This window comes from Pipistrellus kuhlii, unplaced genomic scaffold (genome assembly GCF_014108245.1).
Source record: "Pipistrellus kuhlii isolate mPipKuh1 unplaced genomic scaffold, mPipKuh1.p scaffold_m20_p_38, whole genome shotgun sequence".
Lineage (NCBI taxonomy): Eukaryota > Metazoa > Chordata > Mammalia > Chiroptera > Vespertilionidae > Pipistrellus > Pipistrellus kuhlii.
The window spans coordinates 1,647,986-1,673,584 of record NW_023425538.1 but is presented as its reverse complement, the minus strand read 5'-3'; the positions used below and the strand labels follow the sequence as shown (position 1 = coordinate 1,673,584).

General features: G+C 59.6%; 1 protein-coding gene across 3 annotated transcripts; it reads left to right on the top strand.

Annotated features, from left to right (window-relative positions):
• On the top strand, positions 1–23,042 carry LTBP4 (latent transforming growth factor beta binding protein 4). 3 transcript variants are annotated; one of them, XM_036407986.2, is made up of 30 exons: positions 2–298; positions 3,646–3,837; positions 4,012–4,259; positions 4,348–4,450; positions 4,855–4,929; positions 5,026–5,148; positions 5,616–5,780; positions 6,379–6,528; positions 6,646–6,753; positions 6,938–7,069; positions 7,154–7,279; positions 8,061–8,186; positions 8,688–8,930; positions 9,564–9,689; positions 9,771–9,890; positions 11,096–11,224; positions 11,440–11,565; positions 11,883–12,005; positions 12,172–12,303; positions 14,410–14,541; positions 14,621–14,746; positions 16,278–16,424; positions 17,868–18,134; positions 18,310–18,381; positions 18,638–18,766; positions 18,946–19,092; positions 19,842–19,994; positions 20,912–21,292; positions 21,633–21,785; positions 22,731–23,042. In XM_036407986.2, exons 1-30 carry the CDS (start codon positions 49–51, stop codon positions 22,883–22,885), a joined length of 4,659 nt encoding a protein of 1,552 aa, XP_036263879.1. In that variant the 5' UTR covers positions 2–48; the 3' UTR covers positions 22,886–23,042. The 3 variants fall into 3 exon arrangements, with proteins under 3 accessions (XP_045426814.1, XP_036263879.1, XP_045426813.1); XM_045570858.1 differs by lacking the exon at positions 14,621–14,746 and having other exon boundaries at positions 1–298; XM_045570857.1 differs by having other exon boundaries at positions 6,379–6,753.
• The last annotated feature ends 2,557 nt before the right edge of the window (positions 23,043–25,599 follow it).

The window sequence follows — 25,599 nt, the reverse complement described above, 5'->3', positions numbered from 1 at the left end:
CCTCGGGCGGGCTGGGGCGGCGGCGCGGCGGAGCGCGGCGCTGCAGCCATGGCGGGCGGCGCACGGCTGCTCGGGGTGTCTCTGTGGGCGCTGCTGGCGCTGTTCGGGCCGCAGCCCGGGCACGGCCAGCCGCGAGAGCGCCTCCGCGTGCGCTTTACCCCGGCGGTGTGCAGCCTGCGCTGCGTCCACGGGCCCGCCGGCCCTCGCTGTACCCCGATCTGCGCGCCCCGCAACGCCACCAGCGTGGACAGCGGCGCGCCCGGCGGGGCGGCCCCGGGGGGACCCGGCTTCCGCGCCTGTGAGTGCGGGGTGGTGGTCCCGAGGGAGGGGCTCCCAGGGGGAGGAGAAACCCCTGGGGATGGTGGAAACAGTCCCCCAGGAAGAGGGAGCCCGGATTCCCTGTGCTGGGGGGAACCCTGGTTACTTAAGAAAGGAAGCTTCAAATGCCTGGCTTTTGGGGCTGGGTCCTGATTTTTGAAGCAATGGGGGTTCTCTCTCAGGGACCTGTGGCGTCCCACGTGAAGGAATTGGCTCTGATGACTTTCCAGCCTTTGAGTCAATCTTGGAGATACCAGAATTGAGGGCCCTGGGATCTTGGGGAAAGGGGGCTTGAATTGAGACTATAATGGGTCCCTAAAGACCAAGGGAGAGTTTCAGGGCTTGGGGGTGCGGGGACAGGGAGGGGGGCAGGGGGGAAGGTGTCCCAGTTTCTGCGTCTTTGAGTGAGAGGGGTTAGGAAAATCCAGGATGGGAGTGCCTGTGTGGAGGGCGATTGGGGTGAGGAACGTTGATTTGGAGAGCTGAGAGGGAGCCGGTCCATAGAAGGAGGGTTTCTGCAGGACCCTGAGTTGCAAGGGTCACACATGGGAGAGGAATCCAGATAGGAGGCCTAGGGATGGGGTGCCCCTGGGGACAGAAGGAGGGTGCGCACCAGGCACCCCTGACATGGGAGCCCCGGAGGTTCAGGTGAGGTGGGAAGATGGGCCACCTGTTTGCCACAGAGTGTGGGGATGGGCTAATCCTCTGGTCGGGGCCTACCTGCTCCCAGCCCCAGAGGCCCTCTGGAGAGGGGAGTGGGGGCCCTGGCGCCGAAAACTGGCCCAGCCTGGCCCCCGGCCAATCCAGCCCTGGCGGCGTGAGCTCATCTCCCGCCTGAGCCCCGCCTGCTGCCACTCCTTCTCTCCTCCCCTTCCTCCCTCCTTCCTTCACTCCCGCCCAGCCCAGCCCCAAAGCACCAGTGCCAAGCTCCGTACCCATGCGGGTGCCAAGCCCCTGGAGGCACTAGGAGGAGCATGTGAAAGGGGGCTGACCTCGGCAGGACCCCATGTCCTCAGTTCCTCACTCCTCCAGGGGCTTAGGGGTGGAGTTGGCTGTGCCCATCTAGCAGCTTGCCCTGACTTGGGAGCCCTCGGGGAGCTGAGGGGTGGGGTGGGGTGTGTGTGTGACTGTTTTCAGGCCAAGAGAAGGTGGAGAAATGCTCTGAGGCTGGAGAGTACACACACACACACACACACACACCCCACCCCCCCCCACCCCCGACGTAGCTTGATTATCACAACCCCCAGCAGAGACCTTTCCTATCTAGGCCTATTAGAGCAACCTGGAACCCTGGCCTCGCTCCCCTAGCTAGTGGAACTAGTGTCTGCCCCCAGATCCTAAGTCCCACCCCCACCCCATCACTAAACTACAGAAAAGCCCCTCCAGTGAAGTTTCCTCCCTCCCATTCTTCTGATGTAGTCTCTCAAATTGTGCCTGTCACCAGAGAATTCTCTGCTATTGTTTCCCACTCTCCAGAGGGGCCCCAGATTACAAACCCTGTACACTGATAACTCCACTTCCTAGCTGAATTCTTTTCCCACAAAAGACTACCATTTTCTTATATTTCCAATGGAATTCCCTCAGAGATTCCTAACTCCTATATTTCCAAGTCCTTCTCTCTCAGCTGACCTCTCCCCAGGAACTCCTGACCCATCTATCTTCAGAAAGCCCCAGAATTGGCCTTGATCAGCTGACAAGGACCCCAGCACTGTGCTCTCCCAGGAAGCCATTACACAAAAGCCTTGGCACCCAGCCCCTTAGCTGGGCGGGGAAGGGGGGTTGCACAGCATCTTAGAGGCTCCGGTGTGCTGGGGACTCCCAGAAATCCCACTTCCTCTAACATTGTTCTCAGCACCTTCAATTGGCCATACCCTGAGCCTTCTCAGTGCTCCCTAGAAGGCACTAGAGTCCTCTTTTCTAGATAATTCTCTCCAAAAGGACTTAATGGATTCCTGTTGAATGGGTGCCTCAGATCCTCTGAGCTAGACTCGTTCCCTTTCCATCCTAGAAAACTTGAGTCTGTGAACCCCAGAGTATTGCCCTTTAGCTGGTCTCCCAGGAGTCCAGTCTCTTTACCCTTCAAAATTGAAGAGGCTCTCTGTATGCTTTCCTCTCTCCAGTGTGTGGCTCAGAATACCACACACGCCTTCCTGGACGGCTCTGGCCGCCTGCTCCCTTCCTCCCATCCACACAGCTGTCTCCAGCTGTTCTCGGTCGCCCCTGGGGAGAGAGGGAGGGGGTGCCCTCGAAGCACACGTCCGGCCTTCTTTGGCTCTACGGCCCCCGGGGCTCCCCAAGGATCGGGAATGCGGAGCCACCGCCCTACCCCCGCCGCGCCCCTCTCTTTGTTTACCCCGCCGCACAGCTGGCAGTGCCCCGCCCAGAGGTGGCCTGGGGCCCAGCGAGTGCGCGCAGAGAGGAGGCGCGTTCCCGTCGGTGGCCCCGCCCCGGGGTGCTGGAGGCGGGAAGGCAGAGCTGAAGTCTGAGCCAAAGGGGAGGTGGGCGGAGACAGCGCGGTGGGCGGGGCTAAGAGGTCTGTCCAGGCAGCTGGGAGGCGAGGTGGGAGGGGCTTAAACCAGTAAGCCCCGGCAAATCAACGTGAGGACAGGAGGTGGGCGGCGCTAAAGGCGGCGAGTTGGACAGCTAGGTGGGCGGGGTTTAGAATCCCGCGGGAAGAAGGTGATGTGGGCGGGGCTGCAGGAGGGGCGTGATGCCAGGGAGTGACTAAAATGCTGTTTTAGTCAATGCAGGGCACTGGCTGGGTCTTAGGGGCTGGAACAGCAAAACTAAGTCAGAAGATGAGATGGGCAAGGCTAACTGCTTATGGAAAGAGGGCCAAGTATTTGGTGACGGAAGATGATTTGACTTTGGATGGTGGACTCAGGCCATGTATCATAGAAATGTGTACTCGAAACCTATATGATCTTACCCCAATAAGTTACCCCAATAAGCTTACTTTAAATAAATAAATAGATAAATAAATAAATACTTGTGAAAAGCTAGCTTGTGCGGGGCTGGTACACCCAGGACTCAGTCAGAAAGTGGGGCTGGAGAGGGAAGGTGGAATGACATGACAGTGAATGAAGAGCCGCGGGTGTGGCGAGCCAACCCAGTGGGCGAATCTATACCACAGAGGTCTGGACAACTGGCCCCAGCTACTGCTAGTAGCCAAGGTGCACATGACAGCTCCAGGTGTAGCGACTCGGCCCTGAGCGATAGCTTTGAGGGTGAAGTTATAATGTGAGGGACTGAGCGAGTTTGGGTAAGCTGGCCCCAGGGATGCTTGCCAGAAGGGTTGCTGACTCAGTGTCCTCGCTCTCCCCCCAGACCTGTGTCCCTTGATCTGTCACAACGGCGGTGTGTGCCTGAAGCCTGACCGCTGCCTCTGTCCCCGGGACTTCGCTGGCAAGTTCTGCCAGCTGCACTCCTCCGGCGCTCAGCCCCCGGCGCCGGCCGCGCCAGGCCTCACTCGCTCTGTGTACACCATGCCACTAGCCAACCACCGCGACGACGAGCACGGTTAGGAGGGTGCGGCGGGGTCCTCCCCTCCCCCTCTGCCCACCACCCAGCCACTCCTCTGACCACCTTTCCTGCCTCCCCTGAGTGCCCTTCTCCAGCGCACCCTCTCACCCCTTCCCAGCCCCACTCCTAAGAGCCCGGTGTGCACCCTCTGCCCGCGCTGCCTCCCTCCAGGTGTGGCGTCCATGGTGAGCGTCCACGTGGAGCACCCGCAGGAGGCGTCCGTGGTGGTGCACCAGGTGGAGCGCGTGTCCGGCCCCTGGGAGGCGGCGGGCGCCGCGGCGGTGGCGCGGGCGGAGGCGGCAGCGCGGGCGGAGGCGGCGGCTCCCTACACGGTGCTGGCCCAGAACGCCCCCCGCGAGGACAGCTACTCGGACGCCTCGGGCTTTGGCTACTGCTTTCGGGAGCTGCGCGGAGGCGAAGTGAGAGTTGCTGGTGGGGAGCCCCCCTACCCCCCCCCTCCCCCTAGCGTGCCCCGCGCCGAGGCCGCTCACTGAGCCCTCCCCGCAGTGCGCCGCCCCGCTGCCCGGGCTCCGGACGCAGGAGGTCTGCTGCGGAGGCGCCGGCGTGGCCTGGGGCGTCCACGACTGTCAGCCGTGCTCGGAGCACCGCGGTAAGCCCCGGGACGCCCCGAGGTGCTCGGAGCTAGGGGGCGGGGGGGCGAAGGGGGCGAACCCCCTCGTACTCTGCCCGGCGGCAAAACCTGTTCTCAACATAGTCAGGCTGCCTGGCCGTGGGATCACCTCCAGTGCAACCTGATCCAGACGTTCTGGGTCCGCCTGCGCCGCTTTTGACTTTGGCTGCTCTGCTCTCGCCCTGCCTGTGTGCCATGGCCCCGGCCATGCGTGTCTGAAACCGCCCACATTGTCTCTGTCAGACCGCCGACCGGGCGCCCACCCGCACTCAAACACCCAGCACCTCCTCATCCCTCCCCCCCCGCCCCCCCCCCGCCTTCGTCCTCGCCCGCTTCTCTCTCCATCCTCTCGCCCGCGGCACGCCCCTCTCCCCCCTCCACAGGGAACTCGGGCCGAGTGGGAGCCCCAGGCCGTCCGTGTCCTACTGGCTTCGAGAGGGTTAATGGGTCCTGCGAAGGTGAGCGGGACGGCGGCGGGCGGGGCCTGGCTGAGGGCGGGCCGGCGGGGAGGTGGCCCGGGCACCCCTGGCACCGCCCCGTGTCCCTCCCCGCAGATGTGGACGAGTGCGCGACCGGCGGGCGCTGCCAGCACGGGGAGTGTGCCAACACTCATGGCGGGTACACGTGCGTGTGCCCAGACGGCTTCCTGCTGGACTCCTCCCGCAGCAGCTGCATCTGTGAGCCGCCCAGAGGGGCCGAGGCTGGGTCCCCCGTCCCGCTGTGCCCTCAGACCTGTCCCAGCCCGCCCTGGACCTTTCATTTCCTTAAACACCCCAGATCCTCCAAGACTCCCAGGTCCCTCAGTGTATCCACCCCAGACTTTTTGGACCTTCTCCAGCCATTTCTATTATAAGAACCCCTGTTGTCTCCAGATCCCCAGCTTTCCTTCAGCTCCTCCCGGCCCCCAAATCCCTCCCCCTTCCCTCACCAGAACTTCTCAGACCCCGGGATCCATCTCGGACTGTCTCATTCCCCTCTCAGGCTCTCCTCAGGCCCCAAACATTTTCAGGCCTCGAGATCCCTCATTTCTTCCTCAGGCCCTCTCCGACCTCTCCTGAAAGTCCCTCGAATCCACCAAACCCTCCCTGGATACCCCACCTCGCAGATCCCAAACCCTCTCCAAAATGTTCCTTCCCTCCCCCAGCCCAACACGTGATCTCAGAGGCCAAGGGGCCCTGCTTCCGCGTGCTCCGCGATGGCGGCTGCTCGCTGCCCATCCTGCGCAACATCACCAAACAGATCTGCTGCTGCAGCCGCGTGGGCAAAGCCTGGGGCCGGGGCTGCCAGCTCTGCCCACCCTTCGGCTCAGGTGAGCGCCTTCGGCCCCGCCTCCCCCTAGACTGGACTCGTCCAGTGACCACTTTAGGCCTCGCCCCCAGGCTTTGCGGCTCACTGCCCTCAAACCTGTTTGAGCCCTAGTCTTGGCCACTTCCCCAGCCTGTGAGACCGGCTACCCTCAGACTGAACTCTGTCCACAGCCATCCTTGGCCACATCTGCCCCTGAGACACACTACCTTCTGAACATCACCTCCAGCTTGGGACCCGCCTAGCTCTTGAGACACTCCACCTGCCCCCCCTGCCCCCAGGCTTTAGCCACGCCCCCAGCTCCTGAGACATTGCCTTCAAATAGGCTCACCTTAGACTCTGCCCACACCTGGCCCTCCCTGAGTCACCTTCCTGGAAATCTAGCTTCTGTTTCCCCGGCCTTCAAACTAGTCTCTGTGGACCCCAAACCAGACCCCACCACCATCCCAAATAGGGAAAACCATCCTTGGTCCAACCCCATCACAGCATCTAATCCTGACACTCCCAGGCCAACCGTCATCCCCAACCAAGGTTCTCTCTCTCTCTCTCCCCCTCCCTGCTTTCATACCCTCTCTTTGCCCCTCTCCCTTTCCTGTTCCCAGAGGGTTTTCGGGAGATCTGTCCTGCTGGCCCTGGCTACCACTACTCGGCCTCTGACCTCCGCTACAACACCAGACCCCTGAGCCAGGAGCCACCCCGAGTCTCCCTCAGCCAGCCCCGGGCCCCACCTTCCACCCATCGGCCACCCACAGGTGAGCTGGCTCCTGGAGGAGGGTGTGTTGTCCCTAAGGGGCGGCCCCAGCCCCACAGGGAGAGGAAGCGGGCACCAAAATCCAGGTCTCCACTCAATGACGGCCTCTCTTTGCCAGGCTTTCTGACCACCCATCGCCCAGAACCCCGGCCTGAGCCTCGGCCGGGGCCTGAGCCTCCGCGACCCAGCATCCCGGCCTGGACTGGTCCTGAGGTCCCCGAACCAGGTTTGGTAGAGGGGATCCAGAGCATCGATGGGTATCGCAGATGGAGGTCTTAGAAGGAGGTTTCAAGGACAGGCTAGCGGGATGCCACAGCCAGGGGAATTAGGTAGAAGTCTGAGAGGACTGTTCTGGGACAAATGGGACGGAGGTGTGAGAGATGGGGAACCCTGGCTGACTGGATCCCCAGGTCCCTCCGCAGGCACGTGTCAGCGCAATCCCCAGGTCTGCGGCCCGGGACGCTGCATCCCACGACCCGGTGGCTACACGTGCACGTGCGATCCCGGCTTCCGGCTCAGCCCGCAGGGCACCCGCTGCATCGGTGAGCGGACAGAGGGGGTGGCGGAGCGGGTGGGGAGGCGGCGGGGCTGAGCGGCCACCTCCTGACCGGCCTCCGTGCCCGCAGACGTGGACGAGTGCCGCCGCATGCCCCCGCCCTGCGCTCCCGGGCGCTGCGAAAACACGCCCGGCAGCTTCCGCTGCGTGTGCGGCCCCGGCTTCCGCGCTGGCCCGCGGGCCACGGAGTGTCTGGGTGAGGAACCGCTCCAGCCGGCCCGGCTGCACCTCCGCACGGACCCCGCGCTGCTGTGTCTGCAGAGCAGTTCTCGCCCTCCCCGCTTCCCAACCCCTTCGGCCCGACTCAGCTCCCAGCCCGGGCCCGCCCGCCCCCAGACCAGCTCGCGTTCACCCCGGGGCCCTTCCACCGCCCCTTCCTGGCCGGCAGGTCCTTCCGCCCCGGCGGGTCCCTATTCTGCTGCCGCTCAACCTTTGTCTGGCGACCGGGTCCAGGCTTCGCCCTCCCTCAACCGCCCCCCTCCCCCTGCACATCTCAGACTCCAGACCCTTGTCCCTCCCCCTTTCCTGTGCCAGCCTGGCTCCCGCCCGCCCCCAGACCCCCCTCTGTCCTTCGACTACCGAAGCCTATCCTACTGGCCACGACCCCTGATTTCCTCCCTGCCAAGCCCGTGCCCGTCCCCAAACCGCCCCTTCCCTCTCTCCTGCCACCCCTTTGCTCAGTCCCCCAAACTTTCCGTCCCTCCCTCGCCTGCCCAGGCTCTGCTCCTCACACCTTGCCCCCTACACGGTTCCCCTCTCGGCCCTTCCCTAGTGGGGTCCCCAGACCTGGTCCTGACCTCCCCACTCAAGCCCCGCCCTCGTCTTCAACCGACTCGGAACTCCCCACGCCCCTGCCTCCCGCTCAGCCTGGCTCGGGTTTAAGCTTGGCTCCACCCCTGCCCTCCCCTCTTCCCGCGACTGCCGGGAGGGGGGGCGGTGTCTGCCCCAGTTTCAGCCTCCCGGCTTGTGCCCCGCAGACGTGGACGAGTGCCACCGCGTGCCGCCGCCCTGTGACCGCGGGCGCTGTGAAAACACGCCAGGCAGCTTCCTGTGCGTGTGCCCTGCTGGGTACCAGGCTGCACCCCACGGAGCAGGCTGCCAAGGTGAGGGACTGGAAGGGGCAGAGGGGAAGGGGATGTGAGGGGAGTGGGCGGGAGAGGCAGAGCAGCAGTGATGAGGAGGGAGACACTAAGCAATGGAGCTGACCAGGGAGACAGGAGACATAAGTCAGATTATGAGAACCAGACTTCAGCCTCATAGCTCTAGAGACCATGACATGCGGGGGACAGAGGCCAACCTGTGGGACACAGAAGGACTGAGCCACGGAGGTTGGATATGTCAGTCATGGTGGACAGAGTAGAGGGAAGCCCACACGGTGGGGACTAGACAGGCAGAGTTCTAGGAGGCAGGCAGGCCGCTTAGAATAGGGATTGAAAAGAGAGATGGAGGATGAAGAGTTAGAATGACGAGAGACAGGGTGGCTGGAGGATGGAGTCAATGAGAAAGAGGGAGGGTGGAGGGTGGAACATCAAAGCAGTGGAGGCAGGGAGCAGAGAGTAGCAGGGGGCGTAAAGGAGGCCTGACACCGGTCCCTGCGCTCTCAGACGTGGACGAATGCATCCGGAGCCCTGGCGTCTGTGGCCGAGGGGCCTGTGAGAACCTGCCTGGCTCTTTCCGCTGTGTCTGCCCGGCTGGCTTCCGGGGCTCAGCGTGTGAGGAGGATGTGGATGAGTGTGCCCAGGACCCGCCGCCCTGCGGGCCAGGCCGCTGTGACAACACCGCGGGCTCCTATCACTGTGCCTGCCCCGCTGGCTTCCGATCCCGAGGGCCAGGGGCCCCCTGCCAAGGTGAGGGTGCTGAGCCCAAGTGCACTCCACCCCCGTTTGCTGGGGGACGGGAGAGAGACATGAAGGGGCGGGGCAGAGACAGGGTGGTGGGGCTCAGTGGTGGAAGACAGACACAAGAGTGGGGAGACTGAGAGGATGGGCAGGTCTGACTGCAGAGTCTCCTCTTTCTCCAAATATGAAGCTGTTCTCCATTTTACGTCCCTTTTTGGGGGGGCGGGGGGCGTAATTTTTTTAATATATATTTTTTATTAGTTTCAGAGAGGAAGGGAGAGGGAGAGAGAGGTAGACACATTAATGATGAGCATGTGCCTTGACCAGGAATCAAACCAAGGCCTCCTGGTTCATAGGTGGATGCTTAGCCACTGAGCCACACCCATACTTGGAGAATACTCTTTTGCTTGTGGGACTCCTGAGGAGGGGCCAGCTCTGAGGCAGGAGGGCCACAAGCAGGAGGTGGTGGCCAGGCCTCACCCTGCAGCCCTGGAGGGACCGTTAATGGGGAATCCAGGGAGGAGGGAGCAGCTGGGCCAGGCCAGGAGGCTGCCTCCAGACGCAGCCCCGAGGTGAGGTGGGTGATGGCAGTGGAGGTGGGCCCAGGCTCCTGCCTCAGCCCCTCTGGTCCCTCTGCCCCAGATGTGGATGAGTGTGCCCGCAGCCCCCCGCCCTGTGCCTACGGACGGTGTGAGAACACAGAAGGCAGCTTCCAGTGCGTCTGCCCCACAGGCTTTCAACCCAGCCCCGCCGGCTCCGAGTGCGAGGGTGAGGCCCGGGAGGGAGAGGGGGGGGCCAGTGGGTGTGAAGGGCTGTGAGGGCACAGGCCATACTCTCCCTGTCCTGCAGATATTGATGAGTGTGAGAACCACCTGGCGTGTCCTGGGCAGGAATGTGTGAACTCACCCGGCTCCTTCCAGTGCAGGGCCTGTCCTGCCGGCTACCACCTGCACCATGGCCGATGCACTGGTAAGATCCAGGGCCAGGTTATGACCTTGGCCCTGCATTAGAACTTCTGACCTAGATGGTGACCCCTGTCCTAGACTGCAACCCAGGCCCAGTCCATAACCTCCTGACCTGGACCTCAATCGCCTTATCTGAACCACACGCCCCAGAGCCTGACTGTGACTTTTAACATAGACTATGGGCCCCTGACCCCTGACCCAGACTGCGGTTCCTGACCTGGACTACAACCTTTGACCCTGAATGTGACTTCTTACTCTATGACTCATGGACCTTCAACTTACATTTGACCCTAACCATGATCCTTGCTAATAGCCCCTTACCACAACTTTATAGCAAGTGTGACCCTGCCTGTCCTTAGTTCTGTATGTGACTTGTGACCCTTGAACTTGACTTTGACATTTGACCTAACCATAACTTCTGACCATAAACTTGCTACAACCCCTGATTCTGTGTAACCCTTGATACTCTCTCTTTCATCGCTCCTGTCTCTTCTCAGAGTCCCTTCCCTGGGGCCTGATTGGGTTCACATCCCCAGCCCCAATCCCTGACTAGAGGCAGAATTCTGACTATAAATGTAAATATCTGTGTTTTCCAATGGTCTTAGACAATCCTGCTAGCAGTCACGACCCACTGCTATCGAAAACACAAATATTTACATTATGATTCATAACAGTAGCAAAATTACAGTTATGAAATAGCAACAAAAATAATTTTATGATTGGGGGTCACCGCAACATGAGGAACTGTGAAGGCATTAGAAAGGTTGAGAGCCACTGCCTTAATTGGTCTCAGAGCCTCTGGTTCACTGACTCTGACCCCTGACTCATCAGAAAGTCATCCAGTGATCCTGGTTTACAATACCTGACCCCTTACCCTAATTAATTTATGACCCCTGTACCAGTGCAGAGTCCCTTCACCTGACCCCAGGATCCTGGCCCAGGGAGTTCCCCAAAACCCAAACCCGCAGAACCCTCAATTGTGGTCCCCAGAATCAGAGAACCCCCGACTCCCCAGCCCACTTCTGCCATGGAGCCTTCTCATATCCAAACCAAGACACTGCCCACCACTTCTTGTAGACCCCTTGCCCCAACGGAATCCGTCCCGTGTGTCTCTAGACTGGACCCCTTCTTTCTTTTTAAAAAATATTTATTGTTGAAAGTGTTACATAGTATTTCTTCTGGACCTCTCTGAAACCCCCATTCCCGCAGATGTGGACGAGTGCAGTTCGGGCGCCTCCTGCGGCCCCCATGGCCACTGCATTAACACCGAAGGCTCCTTCCACTGCAGCTGCCCGCCCGGCTACCGGGCGCCGCCTGGCCGGCCCGGGCCCTGCGCAGGTGGGCAGGACAGGGCAGGGCCGGAGCCTGAGATGGGCATGGGCTCCGGGGCGAAGCCTGTTGGAGAGTGGAAGCTGGACAGGGGAGCTGAGGGTGGAGCGAAGAGCCCACTCATAGGGCAAGCGGCTCAGGGGGGCGAGGTGGCCGCTTTGTGGGCGGGGCATGGGTCTCAGGGGCGGGCCCGGTGACCCCCAGCTCTGTCTCGCACACCCTAGACGTGAACGAGTGCCTGGAGGGCGACTTCTGCTTCCCCCACGGCGAATGCCTCAACACCGACGGCTCCTATGCCTGTACCTGTGCCCCCGGCTACCGGCCGGGACCCCGCGGAGCCTCTTGCCTCGGTCTGTACCCACCCTGTGTCCCCATGGTCCGGACCCGGAAAGGGTGGTCTTAGACCAGGAAAAGGCAGGACGGGGAATGGGAGTGTGGACGCTCCCACTTGGGGGGCGGAGCCTGCGGGGCCGGGGTTGAGAGGAGGGGAGGGGAGCGGGTGGGGAGGAAAGAGGAGAGCGGGGTCTGGGTGGCTGGGCAGAGGTGGGAGGGGAAAGGGCCTGGCCCCCCGAGGGGTGGGGTTGGGAGGGGCGGAGCCTAAGGCAGGGCGGGGCGGGGAGAGGGAGCGGAGAAGGAGGAGGGTCGGGTTTGGGATTCTGTCCCGCAGACGTGGACGAGTGCAGCGAGGAGGACCTCTGCCAGGGCGGCATCTGCACCAACACCGACGGCTCCTTCGAGTGCGCCTGCCCCCCGGGGCACCGCGCCGGCCCGGACCTCGCCTCCTGCCTCGGTGAGAGGCCGCCGCGGCCGATCCTCCGCTCTCCCTCCGCCCCCGTCTGCCCTGCTCTGTCCTCTCCGCGTCCCCGTCTCCCCGCCCCGACTGTCATATCTCCTGACTCCCCCTGTGCCCTCCTTCGCCTCCCTGCCTCCCCCATCGGACCGCCCTGCTCACTCAGACGTGGATGAATGCCGGGAGCGCGGCCCGGCCCTCTGCGGCTCCCAGCGCTGCGAGAACTCGCCCGGCTCCTACCGCTGCGTCCGGGACTGCGACCCCGGCTACATCGCCGGCCCTGAGGGCACCTGTGACGGTGAGCTACCGCCCTCGCCCCTGAGTTACTGGTGTTGGTTCCTTTGGGGACCGCCTGCCTCACAGACTTGTGGGAAGGGAAAGGGCCCCATGCACTTAACGCTCTCCCCATCTCTGTGTGGGAATTCTTTTTTTATCTGTCTTCCTTCCTTCCTTCCTTCCTTCCTTCCTTCCTTCCTTCCTTCCTTCCTTCCTTCTTTCCTTCTTTTCTCTCTCTCTCTCTTCTCTCTCTCTCTCTCTCTCTCTCGATTTCAGAGAGGAAAAGAGAGAAAGATAGAGATAGATACATCAATGATGAGAAAGAATCATTGATCGGCTGCCTTCTGCATGCCCCCACTGGAGACTGAGCCCACAAACCAGGCATGTGTCCTGACTGGGAATCCATCTGTGACCTCCCAGTTCATAGGTCTGTGCTCAATCACTGAGCCACACCAGCTGGGCTGCTTTTTCTTTTTAAAATTTTTTTCTTTAAACATTTTTAATTTGTCAATTACAGTTGACATTAAATATTATTTTAATTTGAAAAAATCGTAGTGTCACCTGGCCATCGTGGCTCAGTGGTTGAGTGTCGACCTATAAACCAGGAGGTCACAGTCAGGGCACATGCGTGGGTTGTGGGTTCAGTTCCCAGTGTGGGGTGTGCAGGAGACAGCCAATCAATGATTTTCTCTCATCATTGATGTTTCTATCCTTCTCTTCCTCTCTCTCTGAAATCAATAAAAATCTATATTTTAAAATACTTTTTTTTTTTTAAATCTTAGTGTCCTGTATTTCTTGTGGAGGGAGGTAGGCGTTTGGGGGAAATCACTACTATCAGGGCCCAGGCCACACTTTGCTTCCAGAAGCAGCCCATGCCCCCTCTGCCAGTTGAGTTATTCCAGCAAGTTATCGCCTCACCTAAGAACAGTTAGCCTCCCTCCCCCTTTCTCATCCATTAAAACTCCCTGTGTTTCCCTCGTCAGGCTCCCTCTCTTTGGACCTGCCCTCCTCCCACCTTCCACCATCCATTCTACTTCCAGCTGTCCCTCCCAGGAGGTGCGACCCTGGTTGTCCTGGGCCCTGTCCTTTCCCGATGCCAAATCCCCCAGATTTCTCCACGCACTGACCTGCCCACTTAAACCCGCCCCTTTACATTGTCTCTCCAGATTCGGTCCTTTGTCTTTCCTCAGACTCTCCAGGCCTTGGGAACTGCAGGTCTCTGCTCCACTTTCACACCACTCCTTGCCTACTCTTCTCATTGTCCATCCTTCCCACCCCTCCATACCCCCACCTCACCCCTCACCTCCCACCTCCCCTCCCCATTCCCCTGCAGGCTCTGGCAGGGGACTGGCTGAGACACAGGCCCGATCTGAGTCCGTGTTTGGGATGCAGTGAGGATCTGCTTTGTGTGGAGCGGATGGAATGACTGGGGGATGCCGTTGGCTCTCTGGTTGCACAGCTCTGGCTCACAGAAACCTAGTTTCAGGGGCTCTCACTCACTAATTCTACAAGAACACACTAAGCACTCGCTGTGTGCCGGACACTGGGGGCAACAGGCTGTGCGTCAAACAAAATCCCTGCCTTCGAGAAGCTGCCTCGTGGGGGGAGGACAGACAATAAATAGGTGAATTCATTCAGAACTCACTCAGCAAACAATTTGGGCACCTACTGTGTGTTCGGTACTGTTCCAAGCCCTGGGAACAGTGGGAGACAAGACAGACACAAGTCCTGCTGTTGTGGAGTTTGCATGCGAGGGAGGTGGTTATACTATAATGTCAAGTTTCAGAAGAAAAATGTAGCAGGACAAATAGGACAGAGACGACAGGGCAGTGGGGGAGCGAGTGCTAGGAGGGCTTGACCCCGGCTCCTGAGAGAAGTGACGGAGGATGCCACGCAGAGAGCTGAGGGAAGTGTTCCTGACGGAGGAACAGCACGTGCAAAAGCCTGGGGTGGAACCAAGTTTGAGGCCTTTGGAGTTATCACCGCTACAATCTTAAGAAGCTTAGACTCCTAGAATGTAAGATTCATAGAAACTCCTCAGTCCTGAGAACTGAGAGTGGCGTCAGGAACCTGTGAACCCAGGCCTCTAACCGCCCTCTCCTCCCCTCCCTTGTCCCTGCTCCTGCAGATGTGGACGAGTGCCAGGAGTACGGCCCGGCCATTTGCGGAGCCCAGCGCTGTGAAAACACCCCCGGCTCCTACCGCTGCACGCCCACCTGCGACCCCGGCTACCAGCCCATGCCTGGGGGCGGATGCCAGGGTGGGTGTCCTTCGGGCGTGGGGTGAGCCGTGGAGGAGATAGAAGGCGCAGCAATGGTCTGACTGTCCGCTGGTTGCAGATGTGGATGAGTGCCGGAACCGGTCCTTCTGCGGGGCCCATGCCGTTTGCCAGAACCTGCCCGGCTCCTTCCAGTGCCTCTGCGACCAGGGCTACGAGGGGGCGCGGGACGGGCGTCACTGCGTGGGTACGGGGCTCCAGGGGGCTGGGAGGGACCGGAGGGTGGGGAAGAGGTCGGTCAGGCCCAGCCCTCTCCATGGATTTGAGCTATGTGAACTTTGGAGGTATGGGATTTAGACCTTGGGATATAAGATCCATCTTCAGGAAACCCTCTTTATTCAGATTTTATGAAGGGAGTGCTTTAAAAATCATGCATAAAGTATGTAAAATGTACTAATCTTAAATGTACATAAACATTTTTCCCAACCTTTTTTTTTTTTTTTTGAGAGAGAGAGAGAGAGAGAGAGAGAGAGAGAGAGAGAGATGTGAGAGAGAAACATTGATAGGTTGTCTCCTGTATGGATCAGGGATCAAACCTGAAACCTAGGTATGTGTCCTGACCAGGAATAGAACCTGCCAGCTTTTGGTGTCAGGATGATGCTCCAATCAACAGAGCCACTGGGCCAGGGCTTCATTTTATGAAGACATTTTCTTTCTGTTTTTTACAAAAATATATTTTATTGATTTTTCACAGAGAGGAAGGGAGAGGGATAGAGAGCTAGAAACATCGATGAAAGAGAAACATAGACCAGCTGCCTCCTGCACACCCCCCATCGGGGATGTGCCCACAACCAATGTACACGCCCTTGACCGGAATCGAACCTGGGGCCTTTCAATCCACAGACCTACGCTCTATCCACTGAGCCAAACCGGTTTCAGATATGAAGGCATTTTCTAAACATACAGCCTGGCCTATATTCCACCATCTTATTATACTTGCTTCCTCATACATCTATTCATGAGTACAACTAATTTTTTTTGGATAGATTTAAAATTAAATTACAGGCATCAATGCACTTCTTCCTAAACTCTTCAGTACGCATATTATTAACCAGAGTTCAATATGTGTTTATAGATATTTTCATTTGCGGTTCAATTTACATACAGTGACATGCATGGATTTTAATGATACATTCTCTAGGTTTTGACAAATGCCAACACAACAGGCTACCTTTCTGGAGGGAATTAAAGCTGTGAAGCCCTGGGATCTAGTTGAACTTCAGGCACTCCTGCATCCAGGCCTTATAACGAGGCTGTTTCCTCTCGCCTCTGCTTCCCTCTGTTGCATTTATTTTCAGGCAGCCTCTCTCCTCACAGTGACACAGGTGGTCTTGGCCTCTAGCTAACATCCTCGTCTTGGCAGCCCTGGCTACAGACAGAGGCTCTTTCCTGATGTTTCTAGCCAGAGTCTCAGGGCTGGCTCTGCCTGGCCCGGCTTAGGCCCTGCCTGTCTCTGCACCAGAGACACACAGCCATCTGGCAGGCAGTGCCTGGACTCGTCCCCACTCCTGTGAGTGGAGGGAGCCCCACTCAAAGCACCTGGGCTGGGAACAGAGGAGCAGAAGGCTCCCAGCGGAAGTTCGGGGTTTGTCACCAGAGGAGAAGTTGATGGTGGGGGCTGGGCCACTAAAAATACTGGTTATATCTGGAAGCTCCGACTTTTAGTCCCTGGGAATCAGAGTAGACCACCACTGACTTCCTGTTGTCTCCGCTCGCAGATGTGAATGAATGTGAAACGCTGCAGGGTGTGTGCGGAGCTGCGCTGTGCGAGAACGTGGAGGGCTCCTTCCTGTGTGTGTGCCCCACCAGTCCCGAGGAGTTCGACCCCATGACCGGACGCTGTGTTCCCCCGCGGACTTCTGCTGGTGAGGCTGATGTCGGCGTCTGTCTAACACTCTACTGATGGCTGCTGCCCCACAGAAGAATGATGCTGTCTAACGATTCCTGATGTGGACAGCTGCCACTAGTTAAATACCGTTGTTTCAAACAACAAGAAACCTCAGAGCTCGTGGGTTACTCTGGGGAGTGGATTCAGAGTCAGGAGAACCACAGCCTGCCCTGCCTGACTTTGCCAGCTTGCTTCAGGCAGCAAAGGCTCATAGGCCAGGGGTCGGCAAACTCATTAGTCCGCAGAGCCAAATATCAACAGCACAACGACTGAAGTTTCTTTTGAGAGCCACATTTTTTAAACTTAAACTTCTTCTAACGCCACTTCTTCATAATAGACTCGCCCAGGCCGTGGTATTTTGTGGAAGAGCCACACTCAAGGGGCCAAAGAGCCGCAGTTTGCCGACCACGGGCCTAGGGCATCCATTGTGTTTAGTCCCTGTTCCGGGCACTGGGGACACAGCAGTGACCAGAGAAGGCCACTCTGTCTTGAAGAGACTCACAACAATGGGGGCGGGCAGATGTAACACGAGGCGGTGACCACCCAGAGGAATCCGGGCGGGCCAGAGGGAAGGAGCCCATCCTGAGAGGACAGTCAGGGAGGGCTTCCTGTAGGAGGGGATGTCTGACTGAGAGCGTTGGGATGAGCAGTGGGTGAAGTAGGGGGGGGTGACATTTGGGGCAGAGAGAGCAAGGAAAAGGCAAAGGTCTGGCCAGGCAGGAGAGGGCCTGGCCTGGTGGAGGAGCTGAAGTGAGTTCAGGGAGGCAGGGTTACAGAGCGAGGGGAGGAGTGGGAGAGAGGCTGCAGGGGCTGTGCCAGGCCACACTGACTCACCGTGGTCGAAGGCTAGACTTGTCCCAAGGCTACCCTGGCACCACGGGCGGGTGTTGAGCAGAGGGGAGTGATAATCAGATTTTGAAACCCCTTTGGCAGCCATATGTGAGGGTGGGTTGGAGGAGGTGACTCTGGGTTCTGGGGGGCAGGGACTGGGTAGAGAGGACAGGACTAGATTGAGGCAGCCCCGCCCCCCCTCACCCAGCCACGGGCGGGGAAGAAGGGCAGGTGGGAGAACACGCAGGAGGCCAAGCAGCCAGGGGTGGGGTTGGGGGTGAAGACTCTGAGGCCGGTTTGGGACACCGTGGAGGTGAGGGCCAGGGAGGTGTCCTGGAGGCCAGGGAATCCCCTTCTGCTACAAACACTGCAGGTGCCATTTGTGCCAGATGAGTGTCTGGGAGAGTGGAAGGTGGAAGGCAGGAGTGGAGAAATGACAGGGGGTGAGAATAGGAGAAAAGAACGGTGGAGTCTAATTCTGCCAACAATGGCTGGGAGCCCTTTGGGCCTCAGTTGGGCCTCGGTTTCCCACTTATATCATGGGAGCTGGTGGATCACCCACACCAGCTAAGGCCTCCTGTCTCTTCAGGCTCATTCCCAGGCCCACAGCCCCAAGCACCTGCCAGCCCCGGTCTGCCAGACAGGCCGCCCCCTCCGCCCCCGCCCCGCCGGCCCAGCCCGCCCAGGCAGGGCCCCACGGGCAGCGGCCGCCGGGAATGCTACTACGACACGGCAGCCCCGGACGCGTGTGACAACATCCTGGCTCGGAACGTGACGTGGCAGGAGTGCTGCTGCACGGTGGGCGAGGGCTGGGGCAGCGGCTGCCGCATCCAGCAGTGCCCGAGCACCGAGACAGGTGGGCACGGGTCCCGGCGGACTCAGGGCTGCGGGCTGGGTGCTGTGCATGAGGCTGAGAGGTGGGGGTGAGGGCTGAAGACATGGGGGTGAAGGGTGGGCATCGGGCCAGAGTAGGCACTGAGGCTGGGGGGCTGGAAGCGGGCGTCTGGGCTTAGGCTTGTCTCTGTGTGCAGCCGAGTACCAGTCCCTGTGTCCCCATGGCAGGGGCTACCTGGCGCCTAGCGGAGACCCAAGCCACCGGAGAGGTGAGGCCAGGCTTTAAGTTCCACCCACCACCAGCCCCCAGGCCACCCCTCCCACCTGTCTCTGTTTTCTTCCCACCCACCCCATCTTGCTCTGTCTCCATCCTTCCCTATCTCTACCTCTGGGTCTCTCTCTCCATCTCTGTCTCTCTCTTCCCTGATTACACCACACAGCCTGCCCCCTCCCGATCCAGCCCACCCCACTCCCTGCCTCCACCATCTCTCTTGGCGGGCGCGCCTCTGACCATCCTTCCCGCAGATGTGGACGAGTGCCAGCTGTTCCGAGACCAGGTGTGCAAAAGCGGTGTGTGCGTGAACACGGCCCCCGGCTACTCGTGTTACTGTAGCAACGGCTACTACTACCACGCGCAGCGGCTGGAGTGTGTGGGTACGAGCCCCCTCCTCCTCCCCCCCTCACCGGGAGTTCTTCGGGGAACTCCCGGCCCGCGCCGCCTGCACCGCCTCGGAACCGCCCTGGAGTCCAGACTCCACCCGCCACTGCCAATGCCCTGGGGAACCGGGAAAGGGCAGAGGCTTCTTAGCCGCTCTCCCCTCCCGCCACCCCAGATAACGACGAGTGCGCGGACGAGGAGCCGGCCTGCGAGGGGGGCCGCTGCGTCAACACCATAGGTTCCTATCACTGCACGTGCGAGCCCCCGCTGGTGCTGGACGGTTCGCGGCGCCGCTGCGTCTCCAACGAGAGCCAGAGCCTCGGTAACCGACCTGAGCCTGTCCCGCCCACCCCTTCCCCCTCCCGCCCATCACGCCCCGCCCCGCCCCAGGCCCGCCCAGCTGCCCTGCCTCCTGAATCCCGCATCCTTCGTGCACATTGAGTGAATGGGCAGTGGCCCTGAAGAATTTTATTTTAAGGACAGAACAGGACCTGGTCTGAGTGTTAGAGTTTTCCCTTTATTTCCGTGTATCTCCGACTCCATCTTTCTGTGGGTTTCTATCTTTAGGTCTTTCTCTGACTCTGACACTTTCTGGGACTATCAGTTTCTAGGTGTGTTTCTGGGTCTGTCTCTCTGCATCTTTGCTGACCCGTTTTTCTTAGAACCCCTGACTGTTTAAATGTGTTTGTCTCTATCTCTTTGGGCTCTCTCTCTCTCTCTCTCTCTCTCTCTCTCTCTCTCTCTCTCTTTTCCCCCCAAAGACCCAAACTCTGGTCCCACAATATCCCCAAACACTTCCTTCAAACAGTGCTCAGAGAGGAAAATCACCTTCCTCAAGGCCACACAGCCTCCAGAGGCCAGACTTGGATAGAGTCGTCCAGCTCTGGCTCCCAGTCTTTGGAACCCTCTGCTCTCACCTCCCCTGTGACAGCCTCATGCCAGACCAAGCCCTGTCCTCAATTCAGAACCTGGGAGCGACCTCAGAGGGCTCTGGGGAGTCAGACCACAGCCGATGAGGACAGGCAGACGGGCCAGCTGCTCCACCCTGACGCACGCTGTCTCTGCCCTCAGATGACAACCTGGGAGTGTGCTGGCAGGAAGTGGGGCCTGACCTCGTGTGCAGCCGCCCTCGGCTGGACCGCCAGGCCACGTACACAGAGTGCTGCTGCCTCTACGGGGAGGCCTGGGGCATGGACTGTGCCCTCTGCCCTGCCCAGGACTCAGGTACTGCCATCTGCTTGGGCTGCACCCAGAGGCCCTGCCCCTCAGGCTTCATATCCACACCCTTAGAGCCTTAGGGTTAGACTCAGTGTTAGCCTACCAGATCTCCCCAAACTCAGCCCGCAGACCCCTAAATCTTACTACCCTAGCCCCCAAGTCACATCCCAGAGTCCTCCCAGTCTTATCAACAGGTCCCATAGGGCCTTGAGGTCTGGTCTCTCTGACCCTCACTCCTGGTCTCCAGAACCCAGATCAGCCCATGGGCAACCCCCTCCCTCCGCCATCCAGGCCCTTAGACCTCCAGAACTGGTTGCTCAGATCCCTCCATCCTGGCCTACCGACTGGTCATAACCCACAGGCCTCCAAGTTCCATTGCTTGGATACCCATATTCAAGCACTGAGACCCCGGTTCTTGCCTCTTAAAACCCTTGATTCTCCCAGTCCTCAGCCCTTGGGAACCCAGCCCAGCCTCAGGCCCAAAGGCCCCATCCTTGATCCTCAGACCTCCAGGTCCAGTAGCTCAGCTCCTTTCCCAAGCATCCTGGCCCCCAGATCTCCAGGAGCAGTTTCTGGGAATTCCCAGTCCTCGTCCCTAAAACACCAGCATCCCATATCTATAGACGCCTAGTCTGAGTTCCATGGATCCCGAATTCCAGAACATCGGACCATGATTTCTAGCTGCAGTCCTTAGCACCCCGGACCCCAGCACCTTGGAATCCTAGACTCAGGCCTTGGACGCTCAGTCCTGGCTCCAGAACCCCTGACCCCCACCCTGCAAGCCAAGTGCCCTTCTCTGAAGCCCCTCCCACGCCTCAGCCCCAGGCCCTCCTCCCTCTCCTCCGGGTTCTTCCCACAGCGGGAACACGCGTGGTGGTCCAAGGCACGCAGGAATGACTGCTAGGCTTGTCTCCTGTTTACAGATGACTTTGAGGCCCTGTGCAATGTGCTGCGCCCCCCTGCCTATGGCCCCCCACGGCCAGGCGGCTTTGGACTCCCCTACGAGTACGGCCCAGACCTCGGTCCACCTTACCAGGGCCTTCCATACGGGCCTGAGCTGTACCCACCACCTGTGCTCCCCTACGACCCCTACCCACCGCCACCTGGGCCCTTCGCCCGCCGGGAGGCCCCCTATGGGGCGCCACCCTTCGACATACCGGACTTTGAGGATGATGGTGGTCCCTATGGCGAATCTGAGCCTCCTGCGCCCCCCGGCCCGGGCACCCGCTGGCGCTATCGGCCCCGAGACACCCGAGGCTCCTTCCCAGAGCCCGAGGAGCCGCGGGAAGGCGTAGGCTACGCTGGTGAGCACGCAGGCCGATGGGGCTGGAGGACGGAACTGTACAGACAGAGAGGCAGGGAGGAGGGGAGGAGAGATGCAGAAAGGAAGAGGTCAGGGGAGAGGCAGGCACAGAGAGATATGAAAACACAGATGTGGTGGGAGAGAACAGAGATACTCCTGTAAACCCACCAAGGAAGGTTGGCAGGGGAGTACTAGTGAGCACAGCCAGATATACTTCCTGGCCCCACAGCGCCCCCTGGAGAAGGATGGCCGGTTCAGAAAGGAAAAACAGAGCAGCCAGGGGCAATGAGGGAGAGAAGACACGGACCCTGAGTGGGGGCGTCCCGCACTCTCCTCCGCAGGCGCCCTGGCTGGGCCCTACGAGGGGCTGGAGGCGGAGGAGTGTGGGATCCTGGACGGCTGTGCCCATGGCCGCTGCGTGCGGGTCCCCGAGGGCTTCACCTGCGACTGCTTCGACGGCTACCGCCTGGACATGACCCGCATGGCGTGTGTCGGTGAGGGCGGGCCCTGCGTGCCTGGGGCGGGGCGGGGCTTAGTGACGGCGGGGGCGGGGCCAGCCCAGGAGGGGCAGCCTGACTTGGCAGGAAAGCAGAGCTTGGCCTCAGTGCCCGCTGGGCCGGAAGCAGGTGGAGGGTAGGATCCTGCAGGTGTGATGTCTCAGGACTCCTCCTGCTACCCTTGGATTAATTTTCGTGACCTTTTTGAAGAGCCTCGGGCTTCCAGTCTGCCAAGTGGGAATGGGATCATGTTTGCCAGTTTAGACAGCAGTAGCACAGGACTCTGGGGGCGTGGAGAGACCCCGGACTTGCTGTGTGACCTGCCCAGGGAGCTCCCTTACTACGTTTTTCTCATCTCGAGTGACCGTAGTTACAGATCTTCAAATAATTGGGAACATCATTAATACTGATTCACAATGACACTGAGGCCCATGTGTAAACTGAGGCTCAGAAAAGAGAATTGAGTTCCCCAAGGTCCCACAGCCGAGAGACAGCAGGGCCCGGGCCCTGAGAGCCGGGCTGAGCCGCAGGCAGGGGCTTCCGCAGGCCGGGCCTGGGTGGCACGTGTGTAAGAGGGATCAGCCCACTCCACGGGGACCAGGAGCAGACAGTTACCGCGGTGACTGCTTAATGCATGTCTGGTGTGGAGTGGGCATGTGCCGGGTTGGTATCCTCATCGGTATTGTTTTCCTAACAAAAACCTGGTGGCGCGGGGCTCCGCACCATCCTGCAGAACCGAGCTGAGGCCCAGCAAGCCCGGCCCTGCCCCTCACAGCGCCAGGAGGCTCTGGGCGCACCCTCCGCCCTGGGCCCCGCGCCCTCTCCACTCTGGCCCCTCGCACCCTGCACCCTGGGCCCGGAGCCGCAGGGGACCGGGGGGTGGGGGGGATTGTGAGCCCCGAGGCCCGGCCTGAGTGGCAGCTTCCTGTACCCCCTCCCCAGACGTGAACGAGTGTGAGGAGACCGAGGCGGCGGCTTCCCCCTGCGTGAACGCGCGCTGCGTCAACACCGAGGGCTCCTTCCGCTGCCTCTGCAGCCCCGGCTTCGCGCCCACGCACCGGCCGCACCACTGCGCGCCCGCGCGGCCCCGCGCCTGAGCCCGCCCGCCTGCGTGCGTGGAAGCGACCGGCGGGAACGATGGACGGACGGACAGAAGTGGGGACGCCTCTTGCCACCCCCTGCGCCGCAGGCCGGGGCCTAGCCCACTGCCCTCTCATATTTCCGCTCCTTTTTATAAACGTTTTCCATTTAAAAACACCTGCCTGTACCTGCTGCTCTGTCTGCCCACGGTTCTCAGTCTGGCTCCAGCGTTTGTTCTTGGAGCCGCTAGGTCACACCCCTGCCCAAACCTGGCTCCAGGATAGATCTGCATTTCCCAGCCTCTGTCGCTTATTCTCTCTCTGTCTTTCTTTCTCGGTCTGTTTCTCTCATTGTTCTCTCTTCTCTGACTCCTTTCTGCTGCATTTTCTCCGCCTGCTTCTCTTAGTCTGTGTTTCTGCCTTTCTCTCTTCCCCTCTGTCTGTTTCATTCTCTCCATTCTCGGGGTAGGTCTTGCCTCTGGATTTGTAACTACAGAAATGACTCCCAATAAATACGGCAGGAGCTGTCTCTTCCCCCTCCCAGAAAGGAATGGGATGGCGTAGCCAGCCAGAGGGTACCCCAGATTTCCTCATGCTCCCCAAAGAAGTGAAAAGCTACTCTGGGACTAGGGGCACATGGAGGCAGGACTGCCTGGAGGGGTAAGCCCAGGCCGGGGCCTCAGCACTGGCTGTGAAAAGCAGAAGTGGCAGTCCGGAGGGAGGCTGGAATGAGCTGCGGAGAGGATCCGGTCCCCAGCGTGGAGTCCCCAGCGTGGAGTCCCCAGCGCCCCTGCCTACGTCCTGGCCATGTCAGGAATCCGAAATGCACCCCCAAAGAGAACATAAAGCAGCCTGTTGGGCATTATCTCGGGACAGAGGACGGTCAGGAGTGGGGGTTGCTAGGCACTGAACTGCTACTTCCCCACCACCTGTCACTGTCAGGGTCTCCAGTGCAAATGCTCATGGGACCAGGTGAGTGAGGCAGAGCGTGCAGGATAAAGGTGAGGGTACTCGACCTGCTTACGGGAGCAAAACAGAGAGGGAAGTCTCCCGATTTAAAATAATCTTTTTATAACCACCTTGTGGGTCAGATCTGGCCCATGCGCCACCGGTTTTAGCTCCCAAGTACAGCTCCGGTTGTGTAATGGGACTGGGACACCCTCCTGGCCCTGTGCACCTCCGGAGCTTCAGGAGGAGCGGCAGTCCCACAGGGCCACGCGGGGCTTACACAAAGGGCCTCGTGTTGCTCATGGTTAAGTGACTTGTCCCCTGCGTCACGTGCTTAGAACTGCCCTTGGCATAGCACGTGCTCAGTGACTGCTGGCATAACCCTGGCCTCCTGGGAACCGGCGGGCCCTGGGGTTGGGCAGATAGCAAGGGCCTAGGACTAGGTCCTGTTCTTTTCCTGATCTCCCTCGGGGCTGGGGAGGAGCCAGACTCTCTCCCCTTCCATGGCACAGTGAGAAACACCCGGCACAGGAGCCTTGGCGGGGTGGGTGTCGGACTGTGAGGGGCTCCGGACCCCACAAAGGGCGATAACCAAGCAGCTGTGCTGGGAGCCGTGCCCTGCACACTGTGAGTCAGTGAGTGGTAGGGCATGTGAAGCAGAGCTCAGCAAAACCATCACAAAGAAAAAGAAAACTCTAGAAAGGGCTCAGGGAGCGACCCTCCAGCTGATCGGGGAACCTGGCCCAAACATTGACGCAACAAATGTTCTCTAGATCTGCTTTGTGATAAGTGAGTGTTTGGGACACAAACTTTAAACCAACCTTGGGGGTAAGAACCAGGAGGGCTCTCGGTGGGGGAGATGTCTGAGCTGGAACCTGACGGGGTGGGAAGGTGAGGTCATGGAGGAGGATGTTCCAGGTGGAGGAACAGCATCTGCAAAGGCCCAGAGGTAAGGAAGGCCAATATCCTTAAATATCTTTTCTTTTTCTTTTCTTTTTTTTAAAATATATTTTATTGATTTTTTACAGAGAAAGGGAGAGAGATAGAGAGCTAGAAGTGTCGATGAGAGAGAAACATAGACCAGCTGCCTCCTGCGCACCCCCCACCGGGTATGTGCCCGCAACCAATGTACGTGCCCTTGACCGGAATCGAACCTGGGACCTTTTATTCCACAGACCAACGCTCTACCACTGAGCCAAACCGGTTTCGGCTCTTTTCTTTTTCTTTTGGCATGTGAATCCCTGTGTTGGACAATGCATAACTAATCCCCGGTCCCTGCCTTCATGAAGCTTCAGTAAGAGATACAGACACATCACCAGACATGACCACCTGTGCTCAGGCGGGGAAGGCACACGCAGAGTGTCAGGGCAGGATGGGGACCACCAGAGGAGGCACCTGACCCGGTCTGAGAGAACACCAGGGAATCCTTCCTGGAGGAAGAGAGAGCGTTCCAAATAGTGTCTGGGGTTCTAGATCCCTTTGAAAATCTGTGGAAAGCTCTGGACATTCACAGAAGAAAATACACAAACATTGTAGGCAATTTCCAAACATTCCCATAGTGGGCGTCCATGACCCCCTTGTGAATAATGCCTCAGGAGCGGGGGCAGGGAGGCCAACAGTGCAGGGAAACTTCGAGGTGGAGTGGGCTGGGGAGAGGTTTTGAGAACCCCAAACATCCCTCCACCCCCCACCGGACCTGGTGGTTGTGCCAAGGACCTGGCTTTTATCATCCCTGCACCCCCTCCCCCCAACACACACACACACACACACACACACACACACAC